The sequence below is a fragment of the Xiphophorus maculatus genome, chromosome 2 (genome assembly GCF_002775205.1).
Source record: "Xiphophorus maculatus strain JP 163 A chromosome 2, X_maculatus-5.0-male, whole genome shotgun sequence".
NCBI lineage: Eukaryota > Metazoa > Chordata > Actinopteri > Cyprinodontiformes > Poeciliidae > Xiphophorus > Xiphophorus maculatus.
Genome location: NC_036444.1, coordinates 30,120,666 through 30,141,548, shown reverse-complemented (window position 1 = coordinate 30,141,548; position 20,883 = coordinate 30,120,666). Strand labels below are relative to the sequence as shown.

Below are 20,883 nucleotides of genomic sequence, written 5' to 3'. Positions count from 1 at the left end.
CCTTGAATTACCCGAAGAGGTAAGCAGGAAGTCAACAAAATAGAAAGCTAGAAGAGCTACAAAGAAGAAGCTAGAAGGCTTTTTTATTCTCTAAATGCCCTCTTGTTTTGGCTTTAATAAAAAATAATTTATCAAAATTCATGCACAAAGAGGAACCAATGGCAAGACTTTCTTGACACTTTTTAGCAACTCAGTAAAAGGGATGAAATGGGGTAAATATTTTGTATCCTCGTGTGAAAACAAAGACCAACATGTTAAAAAGTGGACTAGAAACATTATGATTACATGCAGCATGTAATGTTCTGTAATATTAGCTGACTCCATCACCAGCACATAGGTTATCTCCTGTTTCATGCTTTTAAAAAGAAAATGGGGGATTTTTTAAATTATATATTTCAAAGAACTAAATCTTTAATACAATTTTTATTAGGGAGAATAATTCAAATGAAAAAAAAGATACATTTGTCTGTGATTAGAGCATGAAAGATGTAACTTATGTAGGAAATAAGAAGAGTCCAAAAAAAATATGGAACTGTCATATTTCTTTCTGTTGAGAATCATTCATAGTGATCCCAGCTTTAAGTTTCTAACTAAAGTTATCAAGTCTAGCCACTTCAAGCTAAAGGTTTTAACAAGACTGACGCAAAAACGGTTGGGAACCACTGATCCACATTGTCAGAACCAGACAGTAAATAACTAAAGGGTCAACCATTGGCATGAAGAATACATCTGAAATATCTCCTCTTAATGTCTGAAATGAATTCCGCATCTGCATAACCTTAGTTTTGCTCTGTGAACGTATGACTCCACTTCAGATTATCAGCACAATTCAGCCAAGATCAGTGTCCGAACCTGGCCTTGGTTTTCACCACAGAATACTCCCAATATTCTATGTCGCTACAGAACAACATAAATGCCACATTGCTTTGACATCAACAGTCTCCTGAGTTAGCTCACTGAAAGATTTTACCCTGATGTAGAAAAACAGAACATTAGCATGATGTAGAACAGAAACAGGAACATAAATCCACTGTACGACTACAGATAAAACACTGTGGCGCCAAGCAGCTGTGGATGCTAGTCCTGAACAGAAAGGGTGAAGAGCAAAGTCATAATTAGAGATACACCGGTCTGATGTCAATGTCTGTATCGATTACGATGTTTAAAAAAAGACTCTAGAAGTCACAATGTGCTTGAACCATGAGGGCAGATCTACTCAGCATAGTTCTATGCTTTACGCCCTGAGCAACGTCTTGCTCTGTTGCTTATTTTACGTTATATTTCAGGGTTTTCCTCAATGTATTATCAGCCTGGCGGGCCACCAGGCTTTACTGACCCGCCAACAGGCTACATGTTGTTTGTTTATTTATGGTAGGGTTTTTTCATGTTTGCCTTTTTAAGATTTTGTAGTTGCTGTTTAGGTATTAATAATGGATTCCAATAACACAATGTGACTTTGTGATATTTTAAAATTTTCTGTCAACTTTAAACAATTTTAACTAAAAAACACAGTGGTGCCCTAGCACTCCTGCCACCAGACTTAGCAAATTGGAAAGGTACCCTTGGTGGAAACCCTGAATTTATAATTCCTAACTGCACTTTCTGACCCATCTGAAAGAAGGATTGTTTTTACATGTTTGACCAAGGTAGTCAACATATTGTTTTTGTCACTTTCAGTTTCTTTATTAATTATTTTATATTGACTGTAATGGTGCGTTCACACCAAACGTGTTTTGAGCGTCAGGCGTGTCTGGTTTACATTCAAAGTCTATGTGGACGACCGTCGATGACCCGTCGTGACACGTTTCAAGCGTCTAGCACAGCACGATTTGAACCGTGTGATGCATGAAGCGCGTCTGATGCGTCAGACAAAATAAGCCGGCAATGGAAAACAACGGCTAGAGCGATTTTGATGGGTCTGGTGCCCCTCCACATAGACTTCGAATGCAAGCCAGATGCGAACGAATTAGCGAAACACTAGGTGTAGAGCAAAATGTTCAGCATTTGCATACAAAGTTGTTATTACCAGATCCATTTAAATATTTGATAAAGAAACACATGGAAATGATTTCTCTTCAACAAAAAATTAAAAGGAAGTGCAGTAATATCTAGAAGGAAAGTAGAGCTGCCCGTGGTGGTTTCAGTGGAAAATGTACCAACCCAAGAAAAAAAGCAACAGAAGGAGCAGCCAGGCAGACAGTGGGGAGTGAAGGAGGCCATCATGTCCAGGCCAGCTTGCGGGACAGAGCCTGTCTGAAGCACTCAGGGTCCACCTCCCCGCCGGGCCACAGGGCTCGCTCCAGACTCACTAGAACGTTCTGGTGACACTCCTTGATGTTGACTGGGTACTTGGCTCTCAGCAGCTCATAAGCAGCAATTAGCCTCATGTTCTGCTTCACCATCAGGTACTGGATGATGCACATGGGCGCTAGAGAGAACCCGTCCCGGCAGTGGACCAGCACGCGCTTCCTCTTCTCCGTGGATGCATTTATGCACTCGTTGATGTCCTCAAAGCAGCAGTGCTTTAGAGCTGGCCACTCGTCCAGCGTGTCCGGCATGTGCCCCAGGTCCACCTTGAGGCGTGACCAGCTGTGCCGGGACCCGCGGGAGCAGGTGCAGGGGATGAGGCTGAGGGAGGGGGCCGGCTCTCCGGGCGCGCTGCTCATGTCGATGATGCTGTCGATGTTGTTGCGACACAGGGTGCGGCCATTGTACGCCGCGTTCAGGTTGCCCACGTAGATGTAGTCCGTCACTTTGGAAATGACTGGCTCAGAGTACTGGAAGTGTTCAGGGCCGCTCCGTTTGGGCTCGAGCACATCGGGGGCACGGGCCCCTGCCGGCCCCGTGGCTGCTCTCCGGCTGTAGTTGCGCAGCTTCTTGGAGCCCGAGCGAGATGGCGGGTTGGAGTCAGACTCAGAGCTGCTGTTCCATGGAGGGGAGAAGAGAGAGAAGCGGCTGGAGGATTTGCTCTTGCTGAGGGTCTCCACGGGGGGGCTGGGCAGGCCGGGACTGGACAGAGAGGCCGATGCCAACGCGCAGAACATGGAGGCTCGCTCCAGGGAACCTGTGCTGCTGGCCGCTCCTGCACTGTGGGCCAGCTCCATCTGGAAGAACACACACACACAGCGAACATGAACCTCCAGTCAAAAACTTTCATTCTGCTGCCCGCGGTCCTGTGTGGCCATTTTTGAGCATTACATTATGTTACAATATTATTCCTTCATCAAAAACGTACCTGGAGTTTTGTTTTAGTTCTTTCACGCATGTTTGGGAAATCCTTGAATCTCCAGTGGCAACCATTGGGCAATCCTAAACACTCGCTCATACAAAGCTCCACCCATTTACACAAAGTTCCTCCTCTGTAATCTGTGAGCCATGGACCTTACCACAGGGGCCGCTTTTCATTGGCTGATGCCCATTCTATGTGGTAGTGTGGCTACCACCTGCGTAGCCCTCTCACAAACACACGCTTCCCGTTAGCTAAGTACAGCGTAATGGCAGTACTGATACAACTTCTACACCTTGAAGCCTGTCTGCTACACAGTCTTACGTTAGCTAAACAGATCAATATGCAATATGCACTGTATCTGAAATACACTTAAGATTTTATTTTAGCAGAAAAGGCTTTGGACTGTTAGCCACTCTAGCACCAAGTACAGCACCTAGGCACACTCAAACATTTGCCAACAAACCACAGGAATCACCCACTGATTTCAAAAGTAACCTACAAAACGATGAATGCCCGACTTACCCAGCCTTGCAAGAACAAAAGGCATCAGTGATCTTGTCCACAGCTATATTGATGTAGAGGGTGTGTGGATCTGCCGTTTTCCTCATCGAGCGAAAGCATTTTGCTGTGACGTGCACAATGTTGGAGGCATCGTGTGGCTCAAACACCTTGATCTCATCCAAAAAAGATGACATGAACTTCTTAGTTCCTCTGTCCATTCTAGTAGCTGATATATTGTGAAAATCCGGTAGAAATGATGCACTAATCCAGTCAGAAATACACTGCAGAGAATCAGTCGAAGTGGAAGACGCCATGTTTACATAGAAACAAAGCGCCGCAAGACTTTATTTGTGAGACTTGCGGCTACTAGGTCGGTTGTGGGCGGAGCTTGGTAAGGTCGATGATCAACTAAGCGCAAGAAATAAAGGACTGAAATATTTCACTCTATGTGTGATAAACCTATATCTAGTTTTACTTTCTAAAATGAGTGACAAAAAATATTGAACTTTTCACAATAGTCTATTTTTTTAGATATTCCCGTAAAATAAAAAAATATATATAAAAACAGACTGACATATTAGTAAAATTCTAATGAGAATTACAATTTTACTGTTTACAATTTTTTTGTTTGTTTTGTTTTGTCCAAGTTTAAACCAAACCAGCATTGTTTTTTTGTCTGTACCTGAGCTTTGAGGTTGTTCTTCCACTCCTGAGTCTCCAAAGCCTTGAAGCGGCCGCTGCTGTCGGAGGAGACCGACGCGCACAGGGGCCGATGGGCTCTGAGAGGGAGCTGGGGAGTGAGGGCCACAGGAACATGCCTGGCATTAGTGTGCTCACTCCTACTCATGGCTAGATCAGGACAAGAACCTACAATACACACAACATACATGTCAGCCAGTGAGGACAAGCTAACCCTAACCCTTACTCATTAAAATGAAAATGCTGTGCTAGTCAGAAAGCTTAGAAACTAAAGAGACTAATATTAAACCAATGAGAAACAGTTCATTTCCTCACAATAGTCACTTCGCTGTTGTAACTAAGTTGTTATATTTAGCAACTTTTCAGACAAAAAGGAATTGGTATTGGCCAAAATTGGAATCGGCAAGTCAGGCTTTCGAAAGATCAGTTATTGGTGATCGGAAAGAAAAATGCAATCGGTGCATCCCCAAAAAACATAAGTGCAACACAAAAGTGACTGATCCACATATTAAAAGAATTTAGCAGTGTAGAGTATTATAGAGTTAAATACATCCAGCGAGGCTTCAAATGACGTTACAAACTGTCTTCCACAGCTGCTTGTTGCAAGCTAATCATAATCCTCAGAACCGTACATGCAGTCGTCTGCCAGCTATGGTTAGTGACAACATGCAACTTAATACTGGAGTTTTGAAAGCATAAAATGAAAACCTTTAAACTGTTCTGATGATAATAATAGGTATTAATGGAGAAAACATTTTTTAGCAATTTGAGAATGGAATAATTTGTTCAGGAAGGATTTTCACTTCTATCTATGTTTTTGGGGTTTTTTATTATTTTTTTTCTCTCAGTCAGAATAATAACAGACCTGACAGTTATTGAGTATTGTGGCTCCAAATGTTAAGGTAAAGATGTCAGCAGACTTTTTTCCCCTCCAGACACGCTGTTAATAAAACCTCAAAACAAAATGCATCGTGTTGCAATGAAACAACAGGAGAAGCAAAATATCCATCCATCCACTTTCTAACACCCTTGTCCCTTAGTGGGGTTGGGAGGGCTGCTGGTGCATATCTCCAGCTAATGTTCCGGGCAAGAGGCGGGGAACACCCTGGACAGGTCGCCAGTCTGTTGCAGGGCAACACAGAGACAGACAGGATGAACAACCATACACGCACACCTAGGGAGAATTTAGAGAGACCAATTAACCTGACAGGAAGCCAGAGTACCCAGAGAGAACCCACGCATGCACAGGGAGAACATGCAAACTCCGTGCAGAAAGACTCCGGGCCAGGAATCGAACCCAGGACCTTCGTGCTGCAAGGGAACAGTGTGCATACCAACTGTTCCACTGTGCAGGGCAGAAGCAGAATAAAAGATGGATTTTACAGAAACATCAGCTGAGCTGCCAACGAGCTGCAGCTGGCCTCTCTTCACTGACCAGATGTAAAATGATAATCAGGTTTATTACAAGTCCAAGGAGAACAATAACTCCAGGTCTGAACAGCATCACAGTAATCACTGACCATTAGTTGATATGATGATTTAAAATAAATTCCGTTTTCATTTGCTTGGCAATATTAGGAGATATTAAAACATGCGCTGGGACTCGTTCAGAAACTCGTTCAGTGTGTATTCAGGCCGAGGAAATCGTGATGAACTTGCAGCTCTGCATCAGCCTATGAGCTCCAACATCTGTCGGTGACAGGTCACCTTGCTGCTGGGAACCGACTCAGAAAACACAGAACAGTCCTCTTACCGATTTTCCCATCGTGTCTGCAAAGCACTTTCGTTTTTCGAAGTTCGTCAGCAGTCAGTTCTGTTGTCCACCCGTCCTCGGTGTCCATCTTCCACCTACCGCAGCCAGAGGAGCATTACCGAGGCTCGGTCGGAACGTCATCTTTGCCAGGCCGAGCAGCACTTCAGCTGCATCTCACAAACATCGCTTCAGCCGTTAGCAGCTCGGTTCGCTGCTAGCCAAACACACAGCTAACTCTCTGGGAGTTATGTCAGTCTGCTAGTGCGGTTGAGAAATTCGGGTTAAAATGAGCGAAGACATGCTCACCAGCAGCCCTGGCTGACATGAGGAATAAAACGGTTATATCGGTCCTGCTGAGGAACGAGGGCAGAATGCGCACCAGCTAACTGCTGCTGGTTGGTGAATATGGAAAGTCAACAGGACCAAAAAACATTTGACTTTTCACGCGTCCTTGGGGATGTTGAGTAAGTTATGTTTGCGCGCCAGGAAAAAAAAAACGTACAAAACGATGAAGATATAGAAGACCTGATAAACGACTTGGAAACGACTTAATTTATTAGTTGCTTATATTTGGATTTTTTAAAGTTAGTTTTATTCAAGATAAACCCAACTCTGCAATAAACAATATTTCTCATATTGTTACCTTACTGAAATAATGGCCTAAGTAATGTTTTTGCCCAAAGTGATTTTGACAAAAAATAAATAAATAAAAATCACTTTTGGCTATTAGTATTAATCATAATAATAATAATCATCATCATAATAATAATAAATAGCAATTATTATTATTATTATTGTAGTAATAATAATACTAACAATAATCAATCAATCAATCAAATTTTATTTGTATAGCACATTTCAGCAGCAAGGCATTTCAATGTGCTTTACATCATATCAAACACAGAAACACAAAGCAACATAGAATCAACAATTAAAACACGACATTAAGTCAGGTTCCATCAATAAATTTGTAAATGATTACGTTTCAAATACAATCCTAAACAGGTGGGTTTTTAGTCGAGTTTGCATCCATAAAAGGTTTACCTGTTACACTCCTACTGTATGGAACAAAATACCTGTTGCTATTTTTATTCCCACTCATGCTCACAATCACACAGTTTAAAACGATGTAGACAGCATTTCAATGGGCTTCTGGCACAAGGCTCCGTACACCTCTTTCACGGAATTTTGAGCAGGGACTTCGCCGTCCCTCACGGATTTTTGTGCAATTTCGACATAGAATCAACAATCAAAACATGACATTAAGTCAAGTTCCAGTAAATTTGTAATTGGTTACATTTCAAATACAATCCTAAACAGGTGGATTTTTAGTTGAGATTTAAAAGAAGTCAGTGTTTCAGCTGTTTTACTGAATTCCGGAAGTTTGTTCCAAATTTGTGGTGCATAGATGCTGAATGCTGCTTCTCCTCGTTTGGTTCTGGTTCTGGGAATAATAATAAAATTACCACCTCTTCATTGTCAAAGAGTTAGGTAAAAAAAAACAAAAAAACTTTTGGCAAAAAATGACTTAGGCCATTATTTTAGGAAGGTGACAATATTCCTAATACTTTATTTATCAAAAATATTAAAAATTTTAGTTACAATTTTAGAAAGGAGGGCCAACAGATTGAATACATGAATAAACTTGGAGTTTACTTCTCATGTATCTGATCATAATCAAGAGTTATACCCTGATTTACTATAGCGGCAGCCAGAAATATCAAGTGGTATAGGAGGTATTTCTCAGTGTTATGAAAAATACACATTTAAATTGTATTCTACAAATGCAGGCTATAGAAAACAATAAGGATGAGTTGGAAAAGGGAAAGGGGAGAAATGTTGATGATATTGGTCTGGAAGTTTTTTTCCAAGTAAGCAAGGCAAGCTTGAAGTTCCCTAAGTATTGCTGAAAAGCAACAGAATATTTCAGTCATAAATCAGCAACAGTAAGCTTCCTCTGAGTTCCATTTGTCCATCGAGTCACAATTAGAGAGCGATATCCTGCCGTTTACAAATATAAAGCTAACAGTTTGGCATCAGCACTATGCAAACATCTGCATCAGACGTTTCTCCATATTCTTTTCAAAACACTAATGGTGGCCATACTCTAAAGACATGAGAGATGATTCAACAACAAATTATACACATTTGTGACACACTTTTTACATTTATTTATTTATAAAAACTAAAAATATAAAATTGAAAACAATGCATTTTGCTTTCTCTTTACAATCATGCTGTTATATACAACCATAATGAAATAGATTTAAGTTTGTGGCTGTACCTTCATAAAATGTGAAAACATTCAGGAGACATGAGTGCTAAAAATGTGAATTCAATCGTAACTCTGGGTGAATTTCCCAAAAATCCATGCTTTGTAACTCAGACACATTATTTGGCCTGATGAACTATTAAAGGAGATTTTCTTTGAGTAAATCAAAATCCAAACTCTGGTTTGCACAGATTTTGCATGAGAATGTAACCAGGGATATTTTTACATGGATAAAATACAATATTACAAAATTGCTGAGGTATTCTTAATGTGATCAAATTTTGTTGCCCAAATGTGAGTCCTACATACATATTCTACAGTGTGATCAACATTACTGATACACCAGAAAATATTTTTTTCAAAATACTTTTGTGTCTATTTAAAATGTTTTTTTAGCAGCTTATTTTCTTTAAATTTGCTGGGAACGGGGATTTTCTTTTTCAGCCCCAGGCTGGCGTTGACCTGCTCAGCCAACAGCAGGCTGTGCCACTGAGCGACCGGTCGCCGCGGGTTGGACAACATGTCAGCCCAGTGCCTCAGCTGATTTCCTGTGGAATCGCAGCCCAGAAACAGTTTTCCCATGCTGTCATTCCTGCTCATGGCATCGTGGTCCCAAACTGAGATCACCAGGTTCACTCTCTGAAGACAAAAACAAGACCAGCAGTGAAACAGCAAATAAATGGGGCCTTTATTTTCCATATTGACTCTTTGGGCAATATTGACAAATTCACATGTCTGATTGTGCTTTGTACGCATCTCAAAATGTCAATATTTCAAACTATTATGGAATCAAGATGGGACTAATCAAAAATAGTGCGGATAGCAAAAAACGCACACAAAAACATATAAAGTTGTAGAACACACAGTCAACAATTGTCAAGTGCCATTGTTACACATCTGAATGTTGATTAATGTTTCATTCATGATGTTTCAAAAGTAACTCTAAACAGGTGGGTCTTAGGCTAAAGAAACTCAGTGTTTCTGACTGTCTTCCAATACAGTGGTATTCATTAAATTAGGGTATGTTTTATAGTGAGGCTGGTTTGTCAGATTAAACATAACCTTTAAGCAGGCATTAGACATTTCTCATTAACCTAACATTTCTGCATTAAGAATGTTGTCTTATTGATCTGATTCAATATTCTAAGCTTAAATGTGTTTTAGTTAACTGTAAGCAGTAAGTCATCATAATCAACAAAAATAAAGACTAGAAAACATCAGTCCATGTGTAATTAATCCATGTCATGTACAGCACTTGGTGAATTGAACTGGAATCAATTAACCTTTCAATGATATTTGAAATTACTGAACCTATCTAATTATTCTCACCTGTATTTGATCCAGTGACACATCAAAAGTAAAGGACTCGTTGAAATAGGGGTTCAGACTTTTCTTTTTAATAGATGTTGTTCTTTTCTTCCACTTCCTTTTGTCCAAAGTCAGCTGTACTTTCACATATGGATCTACACGAAACAAACAAGTGGAAAAAGATCAGAGAATTTCTGGTACCAGCAAATCTCTCCACATGTTGTGGCTGGCAAATTGTTCATGCCCCTGAGCAATACACGGTGCTCAAAGAGAAACAAGTTAGCAAGCTTGTCTTACACAAAAATTGGATTAATTAGCTACGAATTACTCACTAACCCTTAACATGTATGTATAAAACACGGGCAGATTGCTCAGACTGAAAGATAGCTTTGATATTGATTTGTTAAAGTCTAACATGTTCCACAAAGTGTTTTAAAAGGTTGTTGTCAACAATAGCAGAGCTTACTTTTGGAAATTATTATGGGGTGAATATTTTTAGTTTTACCTGAGCTTCCTCCCAGGTCCATGCTCTTTAGGTCTTTGGCCTCCAGGATCGCCACAGTGAGCTTGCTGCTTGTTGGAACATAACACAGAGAGAAGCAGATCTCCCCTAAGTTTTCTTCCTGCAACACAAAAAAGTCACAACGAAGCACCGAAAGTGTTTTCATTAGTTTTAGTTACACTCAGTTGTTTTTTCCCACAAACTGAGTGCTGAAACCATATTTAACATGCATGGAGTAAAGGCTAAACATATTTCACTAGGTTTAACTATGTGTAGTGATTCTATGTTTAATGACTCGTTTTACATAGCTGACAAAAAATAGGGCTCTTCTTCGGCCCTATTTTTTTAATTTCCTACTTTTCTCTTTTGAGAAAAAGAGTTTCAGAAAATGAAACCTCAAACTTGGCGGGCTTCGCCAGGTCCTGCCACTCCTCAATGACGTGATTCTGGTCAATGTTGCAGAGCTGCACCCTGAGTTCGCCGATGATCTCATGTTTGGTGAAGCGGTTGAAGTCGAACACCTTCATCACGGCTGTGGACTTCTGAAGAGTGGACTTAGATAGCTGCAGAAATATGAATCAGATTAAAAGAGGAAAGACTTCTGTTTCTTTTTGACAAATTTCAAGAAATGTGCACATGACCTTATATAATAGCTACTACTTTTAAACACTTTAGCCCTATTTTTTTTAATTTCCTAAAATCTGTCTTTTCCAATAGGACACTATCCTATTGAATTACACCATGGACATTTATTGCCAATAACATACGGGCACAAATGATTCAGATCCAGAGTTAAATGTATTTACTCATGAGCTCTAACTTTGGAAGGTCTCCTTGCCTTTACCCTAATCAGCTCTCCAGATTCATCTCCTTTGTACACAGAGGATACTTACGTACTTACACGTATTTAGCAAACCCAGAACAGGGATTTGAACTTGGAATCCAGAAAAACCAACCCCGAATAAGAGTATCTAGTTTATTTACTTTGGATCAACATTATTAGCTTCCTCTTCTTTTGCTCTTTCGTTTGGTTTGTTATTTTGTTTGTATTTCTTTTTAATTCCTGTAAAGCACTTTGTATTGCATTGTTGCTGAAAGTGTGTTATGTAAATAAAATTACCTTTACCTTTACCTGTGTACTTTGTAGAAATGTTCATGTTGTTTCCAAACAAGGAAAATGTGTTGGATCCAGATATTTACAAAGGCATAACCTTTTTTCCCCACCTGCTTAAAATAAAATTAAGTTTTTCCTGTTTTTGTCCATTTAGATTTGCCAAATTTATTCATGTTTAATGAATGAGATAAAGAGAGAAACAATTGAGTCTTTCTTCAAAGTCAAAAGGTTCTCACAGTAGTTTGCTTTTCTTTCTGACCAGTCTAGTGGAACTGAGTTTCATTCTTTAGGATATCAAAATAAGATGAGGGAATGTGTCTGTATCAAATTCTCTAGGCCGAAGTGAATTTGATGAAGCTTTCTTTATTATTTATACCTAACTGATTTTCTGACATCAATAAGTACAGATGTTTTTGATGGATCCATTGACAAATTCTTCTGATTGGTCCACATCTCTCAGTGGAGATACTTTTCACTCTCAGATTCTGCTCAGGAGCATGAGATTTTGCTTGGGATCAATTATTAAAAATCAGGTTTTTTCTGTTGTAACGTAAAGCTTGTTGCAGGCACGTGCGGCGGGGAGGGCTTGAGCCCCTGCCCTTTTTATCCTTGATGCCCCTAGTGCCCTTTTTGAATTGTTTTTTTTTTTGTTGTTGTTTTTTTTTTTTTTTCAAAAAATGTACTTTTTTTAAAAAAATTTTAATCTGTATGTCCAACACATTCTCACTTCCAACTCGTCATATATTGACGAGTTGGGATGGAATGGGTTGGTATGTCAGAAGGCCTGTTTGTGCCCCTCAGCAATAATATTTAGCTAAATATAATAATTTAGTAAAAAATAAACTAGTCTGGCTGCCCTCAGTCTAATAATGACTCTCAGAGCCTCCATGTTGTTCAGACTCCGGGTCCATGGTGAGGAGGAGGGGGCAGATCTGTGTCCTCTATCTAATTATGGGCAAGAATATTTTTTCATACACTGGTTTGTGAATAAAAACATAGGTCTGATGTTGACGTTAGAAAAACTGTTTCTATTTATACTTTCATAATTGTCCTTGCAATAGTGAGACAAAACGCGCCTCGCCCCTAAACACAGAAATGCTTCAGCTGCAGAGAAAACTTCTGACTTTAACTTCATCATTCTGCTAAAGGCCCGGTTCACTACAGGCAGCTTGAGTCGGTCCACTGACAGATTTATAGAATGTCTGTCTTTATCAGACACCCTGATATAAGACACGGTACCGCGAGTCGCAACGCAGATCAAAGCCCCAGTACCACCTGGTACCACCTGCTCTCTGTTCGACCTGCTTCTCCTTAACGTTTCTACCAGGCGGGTTAAAGCTGCTGCTGACGGGATCTGGGCTGGAGGTTCGCAGCTGTAAATAGAAGTTATTGCAGAACCTCAAGTGTTAAAGGAAGATTCGACCCAGAGCATTTAGAGTTCACAAAATAAACATCAGAGAAAATATTGTAGCAATAATTAGAACCGCAGCAAAAAGCCAAACATGTCACAATGAAATGAATCAAAATATCTCCAAAGCATCGGAGGACTGACGGGGGCCACCGGGGGATTCCAGGTAGATTCCAGGTAGATTCCAGGTAGATTCCAGAGATGCGCATCGCAGCAGCTGTTCATGCAGGACCGGCCCAAGGTAATATGGGGCCTTAGACAGAACTCCCCTCCCTCCGGAACCCGTCCTACTAAGAACCTCAGCATCCCTAACATGTTTAAATATAGATAAGGTGAATCTGTGAGAGGGAGACCAGGTTTATTGGCCGAGTTTAAAATCAATCACTGATTATTGGTTATTTGCTGTGATGTATTTGTGAACAAACCCAATTCAAACACAAAGATTACACCATATTGTAGCCATGGTAACACAACAATCAAACTATCAAGATGATTCTTTAAACTTTTACGAAGTAAACTTCCTAATTAAATCCTAAATGTACTATTTATTTTTCTCAGCTGAATGCATTAATAAAATGTAATAACATTGTTATTCTCTATAAATGATGCTACAGGTTTAGATCTATGGGCTGTGTTACAATTAAACCATTTCTAGGGGCCCCTGAGTGTCTGGAGGCCCCTGAATGTCTGGAGGCCCCTGAATGTCTGGAGGCCCCTGAATGGCCCTTACAAGCAGCTACTGAGTTTTCTTTGCCTTGATATTCCAGTCTTATAATTCTAGGTTTTGGAGGTGCTAACATCAAACTATTATATAGAGTTAAAAACCCCTTTGAGTTTTTTGATCTATAAATCAGTCTGCAGCCAGGTTGTTGTAGAGGTTAAATAGATATTATTAGGGCTTAATTAGTAAAATGGCAGCAATTTTGCTTATTTCATAACTTTATAACCAGAGACCTTCTCTCCTCTGGTCTGTTTAACAGCTACAGTCTCAGATCAGCTCAGCCCTCCAGGACTGTCAGCAGCAGAAACAGAAACTTTATACCTGTTGGCGAAAATATAGACTAGATTTGCTTCGCATTTCCCCGCATGATGGCAATGATATAGTAGGATCCAATTAGATTCTTGATTAATATGGATTGTTGTTATGTTGTTGTACAGAGTTTTTGTTCAATCTGCCCCTTTTTTGAATTTGAGCCCCTGCCCCTCCAAAGGTCTCTGCACGGCCCTGGCTTGTTGCCATGACACCAAACAAACATTCAATTAGAACCTTCTACCTGGAAGGTGAACTGCTCGTTGAAGAAGGGGTTTAATGTGTTTTTGAACACTTTCGTCTCAAAGATCTTGGCCTTATCAGGGAGGATGTAAACTTTGACATAAGGATCAGAACTCCTGCCTAAGTCCATCGCCTTCAGGCTGCCAGCTTGTTTGATCCCCACCGTAAGCTGTGAAACAACAAAATAGAAAATAAAATAAATGTTTTGTTAAGCTGGCTGTAAAAGACAGTTTTAGAAGCAGATTAGACATTACATAATCATGAGTGTATATTTTCAACAGACTCTTCATTGTAAACATCCATGAACTGAAGTACCTCGGATAAAGTGACGTTGTACTCCAAAGAGTAGAGCAGCTTTCCTCTATATTGTTTGACTGAACCGTAGTCAACATCCTCCATGTCTGGTTGAACCTGTCAAAGGAGCAAAGTAAGAATATCTGCTAGCAAGGGCGTGGAAATGAAGATGATAAATCCTCTGCTCAGTTGGTTTGAGTTCCACTAGAAAGTGGAATGGGAGGAGAGAGAGGGAGGTTATGTAGGGGAATAATTCTATTGTTTGTGTAATTCTAGTCAGGAAATGTGAGTGTAATGTTCCAGGTCATTCTGACCTGAAAGAATGTGTGTGTGTGTGTGTGTGTGTGTGTGTGTGTGTGTGTGTGTGTGTGTGTGTGTGTGTGTGTGTGTGTGTGTGCGTGGGTGTGTGTGTGTGTGTGTGTGTGTGTGTGTGGGTGTGATTGATTGATTGATTGATTGATTGATTGATTGATTGATTGATTGATTGATTGATTGATTGATTGATTGATTGATTGATTGATGACGTTTAGTCCTGATGAGCTTTGTGATAGCAGAGATTAAATTTCACCATTAGGTGGTGCTAGATGGACAGACTGATGAATGGTGGATAAAGTGACCAGAGATTATAACTCATATATTATAATGTTTTGAGAAAAAATTTAAGCAACTAAGAGTTATTAAGGTTCAACATACAACACATATTTTTATTTAAATAAAGCACACCCTCACAATATTATCTTTTTTTTACATCAAAGAATTTGTATGATGATAAATAAAGCTTTCAGTGTCTGTGCAGTTTGTTATGTTTGTTTGGAAGCCGTCCTTTGGGTCGGGTTGAGTGTTGTGTATGACAGGTGTTTTGTGTGTTCCTGATTTTGTGTTTTTTGAAGCAGCTAGCTCTTCTCTTGCTAGCTCAGCTGTTATAGTGATTGATATTTGTATTGCTTTATTTTCATTGGTTTCTGCGCTTCCTGTTGTTTGCTTAGCCACTTCCTTCAGCTAGTTTCCTCAGTAACTGTAATCTCCCCTTTTGATTCCTGCCAGCTGCTTCCACTCAGATAACTTTTCTCTCCAGATTTTCACTTTTCCCTCAGCTCTGTCAGACTTACATTCAGCTGTGCTCTCTCTATAGCATGTTGATTAAATTACATCATAAAACTAAAAAACTGTGCCATTTATTTTTACAAATAGAATGTTTTCTTTGACATCCACTAATCACTAAATTAAGTTAAAGTCTTGATGTTAAGAGAATGGCTTGTGAGAAGTTGACTTAAACTTATCATGGACATTAACACAATTTTATCAGTACTTTAATTACTTAACTTCAATGAGTCTTATAAACAAGAGGCTGGGTGCTTAAATGGTCTTAGACTACAAAAGAGGCAACAAACTTATTAAACTTCAAATTCAATATGTCACTCATCGCACGTGATTATGTTAAAGTGTGACATGAACTGTATTGACTGTCACTGTGACATGAACTGTATTGACTGTAGTATTACATGAAACTCGTCTTACCAGAGCTGTGGCTGTTTTTCCATCTAACCCCTTCAAAAGAATCTGCTGATCCTTTTTCTGTCTCTTCTTCCTTTTGCAGCAACATTTAATGCAGATGCAGAGGCAACAAAGCAGAATAATGAGGCCACCCATTCCAAAGATTGCATAGATTGCCCATCGCGGCACTGCAGAATGTAAAATGGAAAAATAGTCAGGTTGGGTTGTTTGTGGTGAAAAGGCTTCTTTGGTTCTGAACATGGTTGGAACTAACAGGCTTATAAATCATAATCAAAACAGCCGCACTAATAGAGACATTAAGTTTGATTCCAGCACAAATCTACCTAAATGTGCTTATTGCTGTCTTTAAACTCGTCTCTTGTCCTTCAGATATACATGAAACACAACTTCTTGAGCCGATGAGTTTTCTCTTCTGTTTTGAAATACACAAATAAAAGCTCAGCAGCATATTCAGTCCAACACAGTAAGGAATGTTCATCTCAAGAACAAGGGACACTTGTTTGAAGACATTAATGTTTTGGACATGGAAAGACTGCCGATTTGAAAGATGAATGAAAGAAGCCAACTATGTTAAAAAGACACAGATAGAAGCCAACACCAAGCAGAAGAGGTGGACTCAGATTTCATCTTTCTAACACCTATTATACAGCCCTGAGTCGTTCTCACAGACAGTTTTACAATTCACACAGTGGGACATGCAACTACATTGTTTGGGACACAGACACTGACCTGAATTGAAGATAGGACCAATGACTCTGGTGTCCTAATGCCCTGTCAGTGACTTTAATGGCCCTGTTAGTATGGGTGTTCGTACAACAGTTTATAAGCCTGTTACTTCAATGTTCAGGCATGAGGAAGCCTTTATGTTGAGTGTTCAAATGTGTTTAAGAAACATGTTCGGTTGTCTCCTACACATTTGGGATCACATAATCTGTGCATTTCAACAAGAAGAAGTCCAGTTGCCTTATCATTACCAACTTAAGGTTGTCAAGTCCCGGTTGATCTAATCTGCACAGCAAACAGAATAAACCTGTTTGCAAATTCAAAGTTCATCCAACTCTAACATATGCTATTGTTGTGCGTACATCAGGTGTATAGATCATACCTGAAAGGAGAAAGTAACAGCACAAGAATAAGGATCAGGTGCTGGTTGGTGGCTTACAGGGAATGTGGTCCAGCAGGTCTTCAAAGGAACCAGGAGCTGGATGAACTGAGGCATTGTGGGTAGACATGGTGGAGATCATGTGGATGGGTTGATTGGTGACTGTTAGCTTTGACGATCCAGCTTTCGTTTGAGTCCATGATTTTGATGCTCTATGTCCCCGAATTGAAGATCTTGATGGGTGATGGACTGGAGGCATTCTGAAGAGGTCTAAAAGCAAGAGATGTGAAAAACACAAGACTCTGCTTCACACATTAAAAACAGATAATGGCAGTTATTTTCCTTAATAATTTATAATTTCATTCATGTGTGTCTTCAAATGAGGGCAGTCTAACCATCACTACTAAAAAGAGTTTAAAAAGTGGTAGAAAACAAAGCATGTCCCTTTAAATCTAGGATTTCACTCTCTGAGACATACTAGAAATCACACATTTTTACCTGATTTTACAATTGTTTGCAACTAAATTCAAGTATGCAAAAATGACAAAAGATTCCTGGTTGTTTATTAATTATTAATTAATTATTTATTTATTCTCAGTATTGTGGCAATCATATGGCCATTTGTACAAGTGAAAGCTTTGCTGAAACCACCACTTATGATTAGCAACATACAGGCTAACATGCATCTGGTTCCACCCTAAATAAACAACTACAAGCAGACCATTAGCCTGTAGTCTGATCCATTCATTGATAAATGTCCAACATGTTTTCATAGAACTAAACTCTTTATATAATTAATCAAAAGATTTTGAACTAGTTGTTGTTTTTTAAGGGACGCTGCACATCACATCATATGCCAGAGTTAGCCATAAAGGCTTCATCTGTAGTCCCTCCAGGTAAGATAAATAAAAATACAACATATTACAGTGCAATATAGCAATATAGCTGTATATGTTGCAAAACAGTGCAACATATACAGCTTAACTAGTTTCTTCTAAAAAAAAAAAAAAAAGAGAGAGAGAGCATAATAAAAATAATAAATAAAAATCATTTTTATTTATTATTTAGTCTTCACTTTTATTATGTAGATCCTGTTTTAATCTGTTGATGTACATAAACCTTTTATTTTATGCTCGCCATTTTTTAAAATTCTAGTTATCTTTTTTAAATAGTAAATTATGTACTATATTAAAGTAATACGTACAACGTGATTCTTTGAAAAAAATGAAATATGATGATGTTTAACATGTTACAGATTATAATTTACAATCTTAATTAGCCATTATTTTTTGTAAAAAAAACCAGAGGAACATTCAAACCTTCTGCTCCCGGTTAACAGGTGCGTCTGTTGGTGGTTTTACAAAACAATTTTTATTCCTCTCTCCAGTTCTTGACAGTGTCCTAGAATGATGTCTCACAAGGGAGAACAAAACATAAGTAACATAACAAGTAGAATTTTCTAAATTAAACAAACACAACCTACAAAATTCTTTTTTACAAACTTTTTTCAATAAAAAAAAATGCATAAAAACTCAAGGGAGTAATTTCAATGTCATACTCACTTCTGAGTTTCATAAATAAGTCCACATCTTCATTTTTCCTGACGACTGCTTCTGAGGTCTCTAACCCTGAGTAAAAGAAAAGTTGTGTCAGAGTGAAGAGGAAGGAAGGGACATTTAATGGCTGAACGGTAGGAGTCTAAGCATTTTAATCAAAGGGAGGAAATGTCTCCTTCCTGCATTTACACCCAGTCATGCGTTAAGTGTAATCAGGAGAATACATTACAAAACATCCCAGTAAAGAAGTTTTCTTTGTGCAATTCTTAGCTGCTAAAGAAACTCTGGCTTTTAAAAAGGTCAATTATGCTCATAAACCTAAAAATTAAATGACAAAACTCTGTTTGACACACCATACTTTCTCACTTTGATTAAGCACAGTGACTAGATCTCTCACAAAGCCTTCACTAAGCATCCACTCTGAGGTCCTTCAGATATTTTTGCTATGATATTGAATAATTCAGTGGTTTAATGTAAAAAGAAACAAAAAATGTGCAGGTTATTTCTTTAGGGTTACCAGTCAGGTCTCTCTCCGACTGTTTTTTTGTTTTTACTGTTGGTCATTTGCTGTGAAGCGTAACTATACCAACAAGCCATTTTTTAAACATGAGGAGCAACTAGTTAAAAATTTAAAAAGCTCAAATAGTAAACTAAACTACAAGCTCATTTCCCGTTTTCCTGTTTCGAGAGAGTGTGGCTTGCTTAAAAATAATCTGTAAGTAAACACTAGCTGCCAAAATACCATCACTGTCAGCTAATCAAAATAAATATGCAGCTCCATATTTTTCTTACTGGTGTGTGAAATGTTGTTTAAAATCATTTCTGTTCTTTATTTATTCCACATCGATTTAACTTGTTTTATTTCAGGCATGATCTGTCATGAAACTAAAAATCCATTCAACCCACTGAACTCTGGACAAAAAGCCGGGTTTGTGCTGAGGTTTCACTCATCCGTCATTTCAAATGTTCCTGTTGGTTCTGTGTTCAGTAGCCACAGCCCTACAAACCATGCATGGAAAGTCAACAGTGTTTCCCAGCTCTGAGGTGATAAAGATTGTGTACCTGTTACTCAGAAATGAAGCAAGTAAAAAGTAAACTTTTAACTGGTGTTATATTTTGAACCTGTGACATGGTGGACTGTTGTTGACTTGGTAGTCTAAAATTAAAGGCTGTGAGTGAGGAGGATAAAGCATTTTAAAGTCAGTTTATGATCTCCCTAATAAAGTTGCATTTAGCTTATTTTAAATGTTTATTTTAATTCCATTGAAATCAGAAAGTATGCTTTTGCTCATCTATCTGTCCAATTGAATTGTCTTACTATGGTACAATAAATTATGCTGTATTCTATTCTAAACATAAAGAATAATCAATATTTGGATTACCTAGAGATTATAATGGTAAACTATGCCATTTAGGTCAAACTAAATGATTTTAGTTGAATATGAAAACAAGTGTAGCTGATGAAATTTTGGGGGGTTTTGTAGAATTGCAAAATAACTAATATTAGAGATTTCAGGGACTGCTATGTTTAAATTGACTGATTACTTTGTTAATGCAACATTATCCTCAATGTCTTTTTAACTAGAAACATGTCTGCACTTACACTTTAAAAAAAGAAAGACAAGCAAGAAAAAAAGCCAGCAGAATAGGGAGAGTAAAATGAAATGTCTGAACTGGAGCACCAACAGTATCATTACTCAAAACATAAAACCAGCACAATACCTGAGGCAGTCGCTCCAAATGGTGGGATTTTGTTGGATTACTTTATGAATTCAGACTGTTAAAAGTATCAATGCTCTGCTGAGGTACTTCTTCTTCAGCTGGGTGAGTGTTTACTTCAGCCAACAGCAGCCACCACACCCTGACCCTGCACCGTCAGTGTTCAAACACAGGTGGAGTTTCTTCTTATTTAATGAGGGCACCAGAACAGCTACAGCTAACTGACAAAACAAACAGCTAAACTCAGTTACTCTATATTGGGGCTACGCAGGTTTTTACAAGTTCCTAGTTGTAAGAATTAATCTTTTTAGTGGCTATGCGAAACATGTTTACTACATTTTTTTGCACAAATTCATTTTTGCATAATGAGATTTCAGTCTGCTCCGGAACCAGGAATTTTTAGAGGTAGTCAACACAATACTGCACATTCAACCTCTACTCCCTTTAGCAAAGAAAGCTCTCAAAGAAACAAACAAAAAAAACAAAACGATTTCAGCTAATTCAACCCAAATTCATTCAAATATATGAATGAAAGAAAAGATCTTTTATCATCTTCTAATAAAATATTTTTATTAAAATCATTTAGCATCTGCTAATAAAATACAAACTGTTCTTTCTCTGTGTCAGTGCTAAAAGAG

General features: G+C 38.7%; 2 protein-coding genes across 7 annotated transcripts; both read right to left on the bottom strand.

Annotated features, from left to right (window-relative positions):
* Positions 1-1,702: 1,702 nt before the first annotated feature.
* LOC102217058 (dual specificity protein phosphatase MPK-4-like) lies at positions 1,703-6,619 on the bottom strand. Of its 2 annotated transcripts, XM_005813695.2 has the most exons (3): positions 6,183-6,619; positions 4,413-4,597; positions 1,703-3,104 (listed from the first exon to the last, which is right to left on the bottom strand). In XM_005813695.2, exons 1-3 carry the CDS (start codon positions 6,268-6,270, stop codon positions 2,220-2,222), a joined length of 1,158 nt encoding a protein of 385 aa, XP_005813752.1. In that variant the 5' UTR covers positions 6,271-6,619; the 3' UTR covers positions 1,703-2,219. The 2 variants fall into 2 exon arrangements, with proteins under 2 accessions (XP_005813752.1, XP_023204059.1); XM_023348291.1 differs by lacking the exon at positions 4,413-4,597.
* Positions 6,620-8,338: 1,719 nt separating this feature from the next.
* On the bottom strand, positions 8,339-20,340 carry LOC102216800 (synaptotagmin-1-like). 5 transcript variants are annotated; one of them, XM_023343226.1, is made up of 11 exons: positions 20,249-20,340; positions 18,533-18,598; positions 18,290-18,371; positions 17,031-17,240; positions 15,872-16,035; positions 14,375-14,470; positions 14,061-14,228; positions 10,660-10,827; positions 10,268-10,385; positions 9,784-9,917; positions 8,339-9,093 (listed from the first exon to the last, which is right to left on the bottom strand). In XM_023343226.1, the coding sequence occupies exons 4-11, from the start codon at positions 17,227-17,229 to the stop codon at positions 8,830-8,832; spliced, it is 1,311 nt and encodes a 436-aa protein (XP_023198994.1). In that variant the 5' UTR covers positions 17,230-17,240; positions 18,290-18,371; positions 18,533-18,598; positions 20,249-20,340; the 3' UTR covers positions 8,339-8,829. The 5 variants fall into 5 exon arrangements, with proteins under 5 accessions (XP_023198994.1, XP_023198977.1, XP_023198999.1 ...); XM_023343209.1 differs by lacking the exon at positions 18,290-18,371; XM_023343231.1 differs by lacking the exon at positions 20,249-20,340 and having other exon boundaries at positions 18,290-18,383; positions 18,533-18,624.
* Positions 20,341-20,883: the final 543 nt, after the last annotated feature.